Below are 15,127 nucleotides of genomic sequence, written 5' to 3'. Positions count from 1 at the left end.
TTTCCTTGATAGTATAAATGGGTAAATATTATTGGAAATGGATATTATTAACCCAATACTGAGGTTATGTATAATTTTGCATTTACCAAAGTTTTTCTGTAGACATTACAGAAATGGCCCTTTTCTGTGTCCACCCATATTTAAAGTACAATTTGCTGATTTTGGCAGTTTAGTCAAATATACAGTCTGTAAGATACCGTCTGTAAACGCACATCTTACCATAAACAGTTACTGTATATCATCGGTTTTAGCATGAGTTAAAGCTCAGTGTTCTTGTTCTTTAAAAGTTTAAATTATGTTTCCAAGAAGAGGCACTTTATGCCTAACCTCATTCAAAGGTTTTCCAATGGATTTTTTTCTGATTATTATTATTACAAAAGGTAGAATAAACTGTAACATTAAGATTTGTAAAGCATTACCAACAGATTTTGTGGCTCTCAATATTTTTTTTTATCGCACTCTTTTGTGGAATGGCAAAAGTCTGCAATTCTTTCTGTTTTTGTTTGCTTGAATTCAGGTCTGTTGTCCATGCTTGGCAGAGCACATGAAAACCCATATGCACCACTTAATCTGCTGGCTGACTTTGCTGGAGGAGGACTAATATGCACCATGGGCATTATAATGGCTTTGCTTGAAAGGACTAAGTCTGGAAAGGGACAGGTTGTAGATACAAGTATGGTAAGTAACCATCTTTTGTAATTTGACATACAAACAAGAATTGGCTCAGTAATGACTCAGGCGCCGCCGAGAGTGGCAGCCTTTTCAGCAGCTCCGTGTACGACTTTATTATTCTACTTACTTATTTTTCTACTTTTATTTTTTCTCTTTTTTATTGATCACTCCTATCACTTTATTTTATGTGGATTCGTTCCCTGGACACACTTACTTTTACAACGTGGGCATGGATTTTTACACGCCGAGACTCATCTATTCAAGTACTCAACTTAGAGCACTGAGAACAAATGCCAGTGCCGGAGTGGTACCCTATTTACCCAATGAGGTAAGAAAGCGGTATTGTGAAAGCATAGCTGGCACTAAGCAGAAAATTAAGCGGCTTGCGAGAAAGTGGCGTTTTAAGCCCTCGGTGCCTTCTGTGATTCTGGGAAATGTGAACTCAATCTCAAATAAGATCAACGAACTGAGTGCGCTGGTGAAAAATGTCAGAACCTACAGAGAATGCAGTTTGTTGTGCTTTTGCGAAACGTGGCTAACTACCACCATCCCAGATGCTAACGTGGGCCTACCCGGGTTTAGCACGGTTAGAGCGGACAGAGATGCAAGTACCTGCGGGAAGCACAAAGGTTAATACATGGTGGTGTAACTCTGGACATGTTAATGTCAAAGTCTCCATTTGCTGCAGGGACATCGAACTGTTGGTCATAAGTTTGCATCCCTATTACTTACCCAGAGAGTTTGCACACGTCATTGCTGTTATCGTTTACATCCCTCCTCGGGCGGACGTGGAGACAGCGAGTGACATAATCCATTCTGCTGTTGCTAAGTTACAAACGCAGCACCCTGAGGCGCTTGTGCTAATCGCTGGAGACTTTAACCATGTGACGCTGGACAAAACATTACCTGCCTTCTCCTAGTATGTGGACTGTAACATCCGGGGAAATAAGACTATTGATTTACTGTATGCAAACGTTAAAGACACATACAGCGCCACCCCGCTGCCTGCGCTTGGGAAAGCAGATCATAACCTGGTTCTGCTTCAGCCTCACTACAAACCAAGAGTGAGGGTCCTACCTACAACTACACGCTCATTCAGGAAGTGGTCCCCGGAGGCAGAAAAGGCTCTGAGAGAATGCTTTGGAACTACAGACTGGGATATCCTGCAGGGATCACATAGTGAGAACATTGAGGAGGTTGTTGACTGCACTACCGACTACATCAACTTCTGTATGGACATTGTAGTTCCAGTAAGAACTGTACGCTGCTATGCTAACAACAAGCCATGGATTACAAGTGACATCAAGGGCCTTTTGAACCAGAAGAAAAGGGCTTTTAAAAGCAGTGATCAGCATGAGCTCAAGCGCGTGCAGAAGGAACTCCCGAGTTCAGCTCAGGGCGGCGAAGGAGCAGTACAGGAGAAAGCTGGAGCAGAAGTTGCAGAATAACAGCATGAAGGAAGTGTGGGATGGGATGAAGATCATCACTGGCTGCAGCTCGAAGCGGGGTGCCACCATCGAGAGAGACGTGAAGAGAGCAAACCAAATGAACAACTTCTTTAACAGGTTTGACCACCCTAACCCACTCTCACTCTCACCTCGGAGTACTGCACCCTCCACCCATCCTTCTGCTGATACCAGCATAGGAGAGACATCCCCACCAATAATTACAACAGCGCAGGTGAGCAGAGAGTTGAGGAGACTTCGTGCCAGCAAAGCAGCGGGTCCAGATGGAGTATCGCCATGACTGCTGAAGGTCTGTGCATCGGAGCTGGGGGGTCCTCTACAGCGCATCTTCAACCTGAGCTTGGAAGCGGGGAGCGGGGAGAGTCCCGAGGCTTTGGAAAACATTTTGCATCACCCCAGTCCCAAGCATTAAGAAGAAAGATGCCTCACGCCTGGACAAACTGGTGAGGAAGGTAGGCTCTATTGTTGGCATGGACCTGGACAGTTTAACATCTGTGGCAGAGCGACGGGCGCTCAGCAGGCTCCTATCAATTATGGAGAATCCACTGCATCCACTAAATAGTATCATCTCCAGACAGAAGAGCAGCTTCAGCGACAGACTGCTGTCACTGTCTTGCTCCACTGACAGATTGAGGAGATCGTTCCTCCCCCAAACTATGCCACTCTTCAATTCCACCCGGGGGGGTAAACGTTAACATTATACAGAGTTATTGTCTGTTTTTTACCTGCATTATTATCAATCTTTAATTTAATATTGTTTATTGTATCAGTATGCTGCTGCTGGAGAATGTGAATTTCCCTTGTGGATTAATAAAGTATCTATCTATCTATCTATCTATCTATCTATCTATCTATCTATCTATCTATCTATCTATCTATCTATCTATCTATCTATCTATCTATCTATCTATCTATCTATCTATCTATCTGTCTGTCTGTCTGTCTGTCTGTCTGTCTGTCTGTCTGTCTGTCTGTCTGTCTGTCTGTCTGTCTGTCTGTCTGTCTGTCTGTCTGTCTGTCTGTCTGTCTGTCTGTCACATTTTCAGTTTCTCAGTGTTTGACCTTAAATGTTACAGTCTTTTATATTTTTAAATCCTGTTTTTCTCACATTTTGTGTTTTTATATTTTTTATTCTACAACACTTACCTAATTAACATTTTCTATATATTTTCATTACGCTGTTTAATTAACTGTAAACATGTGTAAGACAGGATGTGGTCATCAAGGTTCATTAGGGTAAAAAATTGTAAATGGGTTGTACAAATTAACTCCATGGTTGCCTCAGATGACCATTCTGTGTGAGTGTTTAAAAAGGCAATTGGAAGAAGAAGCCAGTTAAGGGAGTAGAGTAGAAATAGAGAAGGGGTACAAAAGCACACTTGTTTTTTCTGCAAGAGAGGGGGTGCAAAAGCACAGTTGTTCATTCTGCAAGGAAATTCACAATGAACAGTAAGAGTTGCCATTTGGTAGCACACCACAAGAACGATAGTTCATTGCCCGCCAGTGACTCGCTATCTAACCCAGAAAAGTCAATTAACTTACTGGTGCTCCACTTGTTACAACATGGTAACTGTTTTTTGAACTTATATTTGTAAATCACTTAAAAAATGTATATAAAATAAATCGTAATATGAAAAAACTGGATATGCAATATGCTGTATAAAATGTTTTTGTAGCTCTTTTAATTAATCTTCCTTATTTCTATGTTTAATTTCTAAAATGGGATGGAATACTGTAGCATGGGAAAATTCAGAAAAATGGAAGCTACATGGCCCATTTTAGTATATCAAAACTTATCATTCTTAGTCAATACCACCTACTCATGCAGCTGAGGTACTGTCAATGCAAGTAGCTTAGAGGAAAGTTATAAATACAAGATGTGAGACACTCCAGTAAAAGAAGTGAGCTCTGAAAAGAATTTAGAGTTATGCTGACATAACATTTTCATCATCTAAGCAGTGCACATATCCTATTACAAAAAACAAATAAAATATTAGATTATATAGTAAAAAGTGTTGAGTATTAATTGTAGGATGTATTAAAGTCCAACCGATTCAGGAGTTTTATATTTGACAATAACAATATAACTCTGAATTAAACTATATTAGCACAATTATATAAGACAGTACTGAAATTGTGAAACAGTATTATATTCTCAAATTCTGTGCATTTTGCAAAACAGTAAATAAAACAGTAATATAATTATTGTAAAAAGCAGCTAATATGAGTAACATGGTCAAACAAACAATCCCATTGCAGTAAAGGAAGATTAAGATGTAGTAAGCACAACATCTCTGCAGGTATGCCATGGAAACAGTTGTTTTTGTCTTCAAGTTGCCCGTAACACTGAACACCTACTCACAGACCCCTGATGATGGTGGACAACCTAAATATCACTTTGCCTAAACACAGAGGATCAGAAAGACAAACAGTGGAGTGGTGGGATAGACATGGTGCAGGGTGTGGGGGACAGAAGTGATGGGCGCTTTTAACGTGTTTAAGTAATCAGAAGTGATTTTGCATGGGTTTCACATATGCGTACAGGAATGTGGAGTGTCCCAGTTCTTTTCCATACACAGAAAATCCTGTTTTTGTGATGGGCAATGCTTTTTAAGTGAATGCTGTGCAGTGCAGAATCATGAGCACTGCATAGTTTGCTGGACGCACTGCAATCAAAAAAAGCAAAATTTTATAGTAATAATGAAGCATTCAGATGCATGTTAAGTACAAACGTACATGCAGTAGCTCTTAGAACTTTTAACCTACATTCAAAAAATTGTAATATTTACTTATTTTTAATATGAGTATTCAAGCCTGGGCAATCTTATTATTAATAGGGTATGTAATAATTGGTAGAGACATACTGTCTTAATGCTTCACAGATTATAAACACCAAAATAGTTCAACATCTCCAACTCCCTTCCCAAACCCTTAATGAAGATATCTACTATGTGTGTTCAGAATAGCAGGCTATAGTCTGCAAAGCCACCGAGTAGTTTATAATTTGAACAACTGCATTTTAGAAGTTGTTAATGATGACGTACGTCTGCCGTAACATACTGTAAATTTGTAATGCAAACGGAATAGCAGTTAAACATAAGGTGTTGTACTTGTGACATTTTTTTCAATTTTAACAAAAACAAGGGCAGATGCAAATATTTTTGCAGCCCATTCAATTTTTATGCAAAACCTGTTTGTGATGTGCCAGCAGTCTGTAGCCACTGAATTACGTTCAGATGCAATCTTTTTTTAATGCGAAGAACACATGCAAAGTGAGAGTCACATATAATCTAAGCATCTGTCTTCATTGTTTGTTGTGTAACTAATTTTGAAATAGAAGTACAGATTTACTGTTGCGTAAAGAAAGGACAAAGCACTGAATGTTTGCTGGCTGTGATGAAATAGATTCAAGTTAAGCTTAGAAAACAGTCTTTTGACACAGGAATTGTTTATAATATGCACACAATGTATTGTAAATATTTATTCCTTAAGACCAAATAAGGCTTATCTACTGTATGAAATTAGTAGCATTCTTAATTGCACTTACCTCCACTTTAAGAATAACACTGTTCGTGTATGTACCAAATCCTGTGTGTTTTAACAAACTCAATCGCTCAAAATTTTAGTTCCTGATTGGCTCCTTATCTGAGTCACTTCTACCAGTACCAATTAAGTTATTAAGCCCTGTTATTTGCCGATCAGGTCTACCATGTGGTCATGCTGTAAACTAATATATTATGTAATAGTGAGACTGCAGCTCAACTGTATTGTGTGCAGTTTTGGTTACTATGCTACAAGGAAGACACAACAGCACTTGAAGCTGTGTAGAAGTGAGCAGCCAGCTTTGCCCATTTTAGGCTTGTGCCTGCCGTTTGAGTTGGGGCTTGGCTGCGTGGGGTGAGGCCTAACCTGTGGGCACCGACCTGTACAGAAGGCAGGTCTAGCGTTTTGTGTTTGATTTTGAGGTCTGCACCCATTTTTGAGTTTTGTTGTGGCAGGAATTACAACACTACAGTTAACACTAGATAATCACGCTTTGTTTGATATATTTATGCTATATCTTTGATGTTTTCTTTTAATATGTTTCATGTTTTTATTTTAATTGTGTGAGCTTTACCAAATCTGGTACAATGCTAATAAAGCTGAAGTAAAATAAGAAAATGCAAGTAGAGGAGATATTAGCTAATCTGTCTTTTTTTAAAAGTGGCTTCCTGCAGCGTTTACAAGTCCAGTCCAACACATAAGAGATTTGCTTTCAGTTTTCAACTTTTTAATGGGAATTACAGTTGAAGATTAAGATTGATTTGATTGTTAGTATTTTAATAGAGGGATATTGTATCTGCAGTGAAAAATTATAAATACTATACTATTACAAAATCTAGAGGTTTTAAAATACTGCCCTGTTTTTTATATTTATATTCATAAAAATTGATTGGCAAAGCAAATGTGATGTCATCTTAAAATTTACAAAGAAATTTACAGATTGTTGGTTGTATACTTTTTTTGACATATTGATTGATTGATGTTGGTTACAAAGTAGCCCAGTGATGACAAAAGTCAAAATCTTACTAATTTATTGTAACAGTGGCAAAAATGACAAAAGTAGTTATATATTTAATTCATATTCCAAGTGTACCATGAAATGATGAGTTCCCTGCAACTATGAATCAGAGTCTGGTGCCAAATCATGTCATGTTCAGAATGCACATGGAATCTTTGAATCATGTAATTGTTAAAAACAAAGTAAATTTGAAAACATTAAACAGTTTTGTTTCCAGCTGTCCTCTTACAAGTTGTCTCCAGGCATTAAATTAACAGTAACATATACTGTATTAATGGAAATAATTGGAATTGCGTATTGAGTTGATATTAATTAGGTAAATGTGATTTTATTATTTATACTTTTGCATTTTATCATCATAAGCATTACAATTAACTAGTACACAGAGAAGAAAGCTAAACCAATGTTTATCAGTGTAAACATTTTATGCAACAGATTAAATTACTGAGTTAATGGCCGATATTCTGGTTATAATCTGTTTTACCACTGTGCCATAGTTAGTTTAGCACTTATTCTGTCAGTTTAACAAACAAAAACATTTAGTCAAAGTTAAAGAAGGGAGGAAGTGGTGGCTCTAAGGGTAAGGTTCTGTGCTGGTATCTGGAAGGTTGTTGGTTCAAATCCTCTTACTGCCAGAGAGGATCCCTTCAGCAAGGCCCTTAACTTGGGACTCTGTACAATTACTGGCCGTGTACTCTGACCTCCAAAGGTCATGCGAAAAGACAATTTCCCTCTGGGATTATCAAAGTTTATAAAATCAAAATATGCATCCTTATATAAAATAGGTTTAAGAAATACACAATGATTATATCACTCCAAAATATTTTACCAACATTTGGAGAAATAATACTTTCGACTATAAATAATAATGAGGAAATATATGCTTTTTCAGTAACTCTGATGTAAAAGTAGTCTCTTAATGTCATCCAGGAGGTCTATGATCAAAGCAGACTGAAGAGGCACTCCTAAGGTTGAAAACAGACCCCTTTGTGATTAAGCACATGTGCAAATGAGTGACATCTGAGAAATGTATTACATTAACAAAACAGCACTTTTTTCCTCTTTCTCTACTCCAGTCAAATACATTCATATGAAAAAGTTTTGGAACCCCTCTCAGCCTGCATAATAATTTATTCTACTTTCAACAAGAAAGATAACAGTGGTATGTCTTTCATTTCCTAGGAACATCTGAGAACTGGGGTGTTTTCCAAACAAAGATTTTTAGTGAAGCAGTATTTAGTTGTATGAAATTAAATCAAATGAGAAAAACTGGCTGTGCAAAAATTTGGGTCCCCTTGTAATTTTGCTGATTTAAATGCATGTCATTGCTCAGTGCTAATTACTTACAACACCAAATTGGCTGGATTAGCTCGTTAAGCCTTGAACTTCATAGACAGGTGTGTCCAATCATGAGATATAAAGGTATTTAAGGTGGTCAATTGCAAGTTGTGCTTCCCTTTGACACTCCTCTGAAGAGTGACAGCATGGGTTCCTCAAAGCAACTCTCAAAAGATCTGAAAACAAAGATTGTTCAGTATCATGGTTTAGGGGAAGGCTACAAAAAGCTATCTCAGAGGTTTAAACTGACCAGTTTCAACTGTGAGGAATGTAATCAGGAAATGGAAGGCCACAGGCACAGTTGCTGTTAAACCCAGCAGGTCTGGCAGGCCAAGAAAAATACAGGAGTGTCATAGGTGGAGGATTGTGAGAATGGTTACAGATAACCCACAGATCACCTCCAAAGACCTGCAAGAACATCTTGCTGCAGATGGTGTATCTGTATATCATTCTACAATTCAGCGCAATTTGCACAAAGAACATCTGTATGGCATGGTGATGAGAAAGAAGCCCTTTCGCTTGTTGTATGCAAATGCTCATTTAGACAAGCCAGATTAATTTTGGAACAAAGTGATTTGGACTGATGAGACAAAAAAGTTATTTGGTCATAACAAAAAGTGCTTTTCATGGCAGAAGAAGAACACCGCATTCCAAGAAAAACACCTGCTACCTACTGACAAATTTGGTGGAGGTTCCATCATGCTGTGGGGCTGTGTGGCTAGTTCAGGGACTGGGGCCCTTGTTAAAGTTGAGGGTCGGATGAATTCATCCCAATATCAACAAATTCTTCAGGATAATGTTCAAGCATCAGTCACAAACTTGAAGTTACGCAGGGGTTGGATATTCCAACAAGACAATGACCCAAAACACAGTTCGAAATCTACAAAGGCATTCATGCAGAGGGAGAAGTACAACGTTCTGGAATGGCCATCACAGTCCCCTGACTTAAATATCATCGAAAATCTATGGGATGATTTGAAGCAGGCTGTCCATGCTCTGTAGCCATCAAATTTAACTTAACTGGAGAGATTTAGTATGGAGGAATGGTCAAAAATACCTCCATCCAGAATCCAGACACTCATCAAAGGCTATAGGAGGCGTCTAGAGGCTGTTATATTTGCAAAAGGAGGCTCAACTAAGTATTGATGTAATATCTCTGTTGGTGTGCCCAAATTTATGCACCTGTCTAATTTTGTTATGATGCATATTGCATATTTTCTGTTAGTCCAATAAACTTGTCCAGTGTCACTGCTGAAATACTACTGTTTCCATAAGGCATGTCATATATTAAAAGGAAGTTGCTACTTTGAAAGCTCAGCCAATGATAAACAAAAATCCAAAGAATTAAGATAAGTTCCCAAACCTTTTCATATGACTGTAATTAGCAGGACTCATAATTTCAGATCCCCACAAATTCAAGATGCATTCACAGGTAAGCTGATGTCTTGGTCTGCAACCATTATCTAAACATTATCTAACCTGAAAAAACTTGAACAAGAAAAATAAATAAATAAATAAATAAGACATTCTGCTTGCATTTTCTCCTGAGTTATATCAGAGTTTAGATTATCATAACCCAAAGTGTCTTTTCTATGATACAAGAAATACTAAATTAAATGAACTACAAAGGAGTATTTCACAAAGCTAATGGTACCCTAATGTACAGCACTTTGAAAATTCATTTTCTGTCTTTTATCATGTATTACTGCATATTTCTTACAATGAATACTGTCAGATTATCATATAAAACCAAATGACATATAAACAGATGTGTTTGATATTTATCACACATTCATTCCTTGTTGATTTAACTTAATCCAGTTCAGTGTCATGTGGACCAGAGAGCTTGTCACTCCATTTTATTGTAAGACACATTAATGCACACAGGCTGGTACAGTGATGCAGGGATATGAATGCTGCCTTTTGATAAGGGGTTTGCGTCCCGGGTGTTCCCTCCTTCTGTGTCTGCATGGGTTTGACATTGCTGAATTGGCTCTTATATGTAGTATGTGTTCACCCAGGAAAGCTTATCCAGTTTTCCCACTATCCTGCCCTGGATAATCTGGTTAGAGAATGGATGGATGAATGGATGGATTGTTGGGTGAATTAATGTACGCTCAGTTACACATTGCAAGTTTAGGATACCAGTAATCGAGCCTGCATGTCTTTAAGATTTAATAAGAACACTAAAATACTAGGAGGAAAATCCACATAGCCACTGCCTGGGTTGGGATTTGAACCCAGCACTCTGCAAATGTAATGCAGACGATTTAACAACTGTGCCACTTATTTATGTTTTTTAAGTTCACATTAACATTATTATTACTGGAGGTACTCAGCCTTATCTTGTCACAGATGTTCTAATCTCCCATGTGTTATAACATTTGATTTATATATAAGACGGACATTTCTCTCAGATATGAGTAGACCCTGCTTATTAATCACTCCCTGTGATTTCAGCTTAACTTAGTTTTACACATTAGTAAAAGGAAAGTAAAAAATGTCTACACCTCCTTTATTAACTTTGGTGCATAAGTGAAGTAAACGACTTATGTAAATGCTGCTTGAAGTAATGCATTGGAATATAATGCATCCATTTGTGTTGAGTGTGGAATTAGAACTAAAATGGCACCCATATCTTTGCTGCCCAGCTGTTTTAATAGTTAAACCACAAAATTCCAAAAGCATACGCCAGTGCCTAAGCTTGCACTTTGAATACAATCTTTGTCCCTTAGAATACTTCAGAAAATAGACCACTTTTAAGCTTACTGAAAGATTGGCCATTTAAAGTAAAAATCATATGATTCTGATTGCTGGCTAATCAGATGGTGCAGCACTAGAAGGTCTAAGGCAGGTATCTAGGTCTAGTGCTGCTTGATGCCTTGAGTCATTGAAAGACGTCATTTGGGACCTTTTTTAAAAATTGAACAAAATATACCAGATACTAATGGCATTGTAAACATGAAGTTTAATCATTTATGTGAGACTAGTGTTCATTGGAAACTTTTACTGAGTATGTGATTGACTGTTGTTAAATGTGTAAATATTAACAATAAAAATTAAAAAAAGTTTTTTTTATTGTAATAAGTGTAATAATGTGCTGTCAGAAGTATAGGTAAAACTAAATTGATGGATCAAACTATAATTCAATGAATTATTAATTATTACTTCTTACAACAGCACTTCTTTAACAGACTGTTTGTGAAAAAACAATGCTTAAAGTGTCTTTAAATAAAGTAGAAAGCACTCATATTTTACAAAGCTGAGGGTCTTTTTTATCTGTCACACCACGACAGCATTTTTAAAACTCCTCCAGTGATTACCTGTCTCTGTGAGCTCCAGGAGATGGTAAGTGTTAAAAAGAAAACTGTACATCTGAAACCACTTTTAACATTCTGTTTCGCCTATTAGCTCTAATTTGTAGTTGACTGTGTCTAGTGGGGATGGCTAATCCTGCTAAGGAACTGAGGCAATTTTTCTGTCAGCAATAAATAAGAAATACTGAGGTTTAATACCACGTATGATCACAGTGTGCTTTTTTGTGCATTTTCTAGTTCAGTACTGTAACAGGGTCAGCTATATCTGTTTGGTAGAGAGAGAGAGAGAAAGAAAGACACTATTAATTACATCCAGCTTACATTACTTACATTATGAATTTACTCAGGAAAATCATAGTGTAAAAATTCTCCTGGTTTTCAGCGAACAACCTTGGATTAATTCTTGGTAGTGGTGTAAACTTTTCATAATGGAGAAATTATTACATTTCTATGGCCTTGATGAAAACAGTAAACAAATATATTTTTAAAAAGCTTTTGAAGCTATTAATTTTATTGTCAAAAGTTAATATTTCTATCTTCTCAACTCCTCCTCTTCTCAGCTATTTGCTTATTTAGACAATTACTTAATGACAGCTTTGACTTAACATGCTAAAATAAGTTGCTTATTTTGGATGTGCATTGCACTGATGACTCATATACTCCATTATGAGATGAAAGAGAACAACATGTACATTTAAGCAAAGTACAATTTCAATTACTACTAGCACAGTGTTAGAAATTTAATTCCAAATAAGTTTCAAGACATATTCTAATTTAAAATCTTGTTTTGTAGTTGTTATTTTTAATTCAGTTTATATATTAATATTACACCATTTTTGCATTACAGCTTGTGAATTTGTTTGCAAAGATGTACCAAACAAGCTTTTCACTTATATGAGAATTATGTCTGTTGGTTATATAGCACTGCTGGCATGTACTTAATTATGGAAATGTGGCAAAGTTCCAGTCATCCAAGGCCACTCACTAAGTTTGTGATAAATTGGTTTCTGGTGTGTTCAGGGCAAAAAGTTACAAAAATTGACATAATGTTCCACACAACTTGCCTACTGTGAGCATCACTAATGGTGAATGAAATGTCCTACTTGTTTGCCTGTTATGTCCCAAGATTACCACTGAGTCTGTTATAATTTTTTTAAATCGATTTTTTCTTTAAAAAATATCTGTGGGTTTTTATAATAAATATAAACAATTATAATATAAACACACACCACATGCATAAATCAACTACCCCCTGATCTAGGGAAGGTCAAAAGTAAACATTCTTTCTCAATCCAGAAAGCCACACAGAGACTGAAAATGTGAACCAGTGTTTTTCTAGTTTTAAGATTTTTTTTTTTAATTTATTTATTGATTTTATTTTTTATTTAGTTTTGGTTTTTCATAATTTTCTGATTTTACGTTTTATTTAGGTTTTTGGTCTTTTTAATTAGTTATTATTTAGTTTTATTTTCTTGCAATTTTCTAATTTTTCCTTCTTTTTTTATTTAGCTTTAGTTTTTCAGAAATGAACTTTTAATTTTCATTATACAGTAATCCCCCGCTCTATCGCGGTTCAGCTATCGCGCCCCTGCTACATCTCGGATTTATTAATACTATTATAATTATAAGGGGGCTCCGCCCCCTGCTCGCTTCACTCGCCCACCCCCTCGTTTGGTTTACCAGATAAACAATTTAAAGAGATTGTTATTTTCATGGGAATTGTTACATATGCATTATTTTCATTCTTACTTTAAAACTTTTGTAAAAACAATATCTCTCCTTTATTTCCTGCCCCGGGCGTAGTTAAATCTCTTTCTCGTGGCACTTATAACGCTGCTCACATTGTAAAGGGGGGGTCTGAATGCACGCTAAAGAGATGCGATTGGTTCAGCTGATGTCTTGCTGCTGCTGCTGGCCAGCTGTGTGTTGTGCTTGTCGCGCTTTGCGTCAATCACTTAAAAGCCTGTACAGCAGCTGTCCTTTTGCCACTTCGTGTCTCTGCCACTCACTTTGTGATGATGGGGGGAGCTGAACGAACGCTAAGCAGAAGTGGACTTTGTGCTGGCTCTGTGCTGCTTGTTTTTCAGCTTGTCACTCTGCGTGTCAATCATTTAAAAACCTCTACAGCAGCTCTTATTCTGTCTCACTGCCTTGTCTTGCGTGATGTTAAAATGTTTTATAATAGAGAGATGTTACTCATATCCTTAGCCCGACATCCACATATCATATGTGTTTACAAAGTGTGTTTTAATAAGTTTACATGTGTTTAAAGTATGTGGGATGGGTATTTTAAGGCTTAAACTATAAAAAAAAAATGTGGTCTTTCTATATTGCAGATTTTCACCTATCACGGGTGCGTCTGTAACATAACTTCCGCAATAGGCGGGGGATTACTGTATTTTATTAGTTTTGTATTACTTGCCAAAAATGTCCACATGGAGAGTGTTGCAAGTGTAAAAACACAGTGTTTTCTATAGTTGTCAAATTGTATATCTTTCATGTTGTGCCTGTCAACTTAATATATACAATTTTACAGTCTGTGACAAAACTCTGTTTTCTTCTGATAATGTGACCATTCAAGACTTCCAGTGTAGTCAAAAATGCAAAAATCAAATAACAAGTGTGCTCTGATGTCATTTATTACCTTAACAAGTTTAAAAAATGGTACCGTATTTTTCGTACCATAAGACACACTTTTTTTTTCCCCAAAAGAAGGTTGGAAATGTCTGTGTGTCTTATGGAGTGAATATTGCGTCACAGACTATGATGTGTATTACCTGACTAAAGTCGACATCCAGGGGTAGAGGGCGACAAACTCACTGTTACGTTACAGGCATTCCCTCTGTGCTTGGAGGAATGTTAGACTCATTGACTTGGCATCTAATCCTTGCGTGTGCGTGAGTTGCGAAATGTAAACAAATGTAAACAATGGCAAGATGGCATCGACATCTCACGAGGGAGCGAAGCGAGTGCAGAAAACAAATGTTTTGTGCATTATCACTGAGTCGGACTTTTGTCGAGAGTGATCAGGAGATCGAACAAGAGAGTGAGGAACTGGCATCAGCTGATCAGGACATCAGCCGATGCCGCCCCAGCTGAGTGCATTCGTGCAACTATGGCAAGGTTCGTGTGGGAGGAATACCAGAATATCGGACTCGACAGATTACCAGCCGTTGGACTACTTCTGGCTGTTCTTTCCTGAAGCTGCCTTTCAGCTACTGTCAGACGAGACAAACAGGTAAGCAGAGCAATTTTTTGAATTGAGGGTTGTGCTTGCGCATTCTCGTTTTTCAAGTTGGAAACCCATAACAAAACATGAGATGAAGGGCTTTGTGGCATTACAAATATAGATGGGACTAGACTGGCGATATAACTTCAGGGAGCATTGGTCCAAACGTGCGTGATGATAGGTACGTGCTCCTGCAAAGTGATTGTGAGCAATTGAGCTTCATAAATTCTGACACTAGCGATGAGGAGTTCTTGGGGTTTCCATAAAACTAGAAGAGTGCTTGAACCTTAAAGTCTCTCCTTATTTGGCAATGACAGTGATAATGTTTCTTAATACTGCTGTTGAATTTACATGGTTAAAATATTATTCTGCTATATTTTATTAAACATATTAGTACACCATTTGGTTCAGAATATTTTTTTTCTTGTTTTCCTCCTCTAAACCTAGGTGCGTCTAATGGTCAGGTGTGTCTTATGGAGCAAAAAATACGGTAATTTCATTTCAAAAATGAAATGACGCAGTAAGACCACTGCACACATAATAC

The 15,127-nt window shown here is 37.3% G+C and overlaps 1 protein-coding gene across 2 annotated transcripts in view; it reads left to right on the top strand.

Annotated features, from left to right (window-relative positions):
* Positions 1-15,127, top strand: part of amacr (alpha-methylacyl-CoA racemase) — a 92,433-nt gene that overhangs the window by 31,145 nt on the left and 46,161 nt on the right. For both annotated transcript variants that reach the window (XM_028802630.2, XM_028802631.2), the window contains one exon: positions 518-678. In XM_028802630.2, the coding sequence (XP_028658463.1) occupies positions 518-678 (161 nt within the window). The remainder of the gene's footprint in view (positions 1-517; positions 679-15,127) is intronic.

Source organism: Erpetoichthys calabaricus, chromosome 5 (assembly GCF_900747795.2).
Source record: "Erpetoichthys calabaricus chromosome 5, fErpCal1.3, whole genome shotgun sequence".
NCBI classification, from domain to species: domain Eukaryota; kingdom Metazoa; phylum Chordata; class Cladistia; order Polypteriformes; family Polypteridae; genus Erpetoichthys; species Erpetoichthys calabaricus.
Note: the sequence above shows the minus strand (reverse complement) of the source record. Positions and strands in the feature narration are given on the sequence as shown.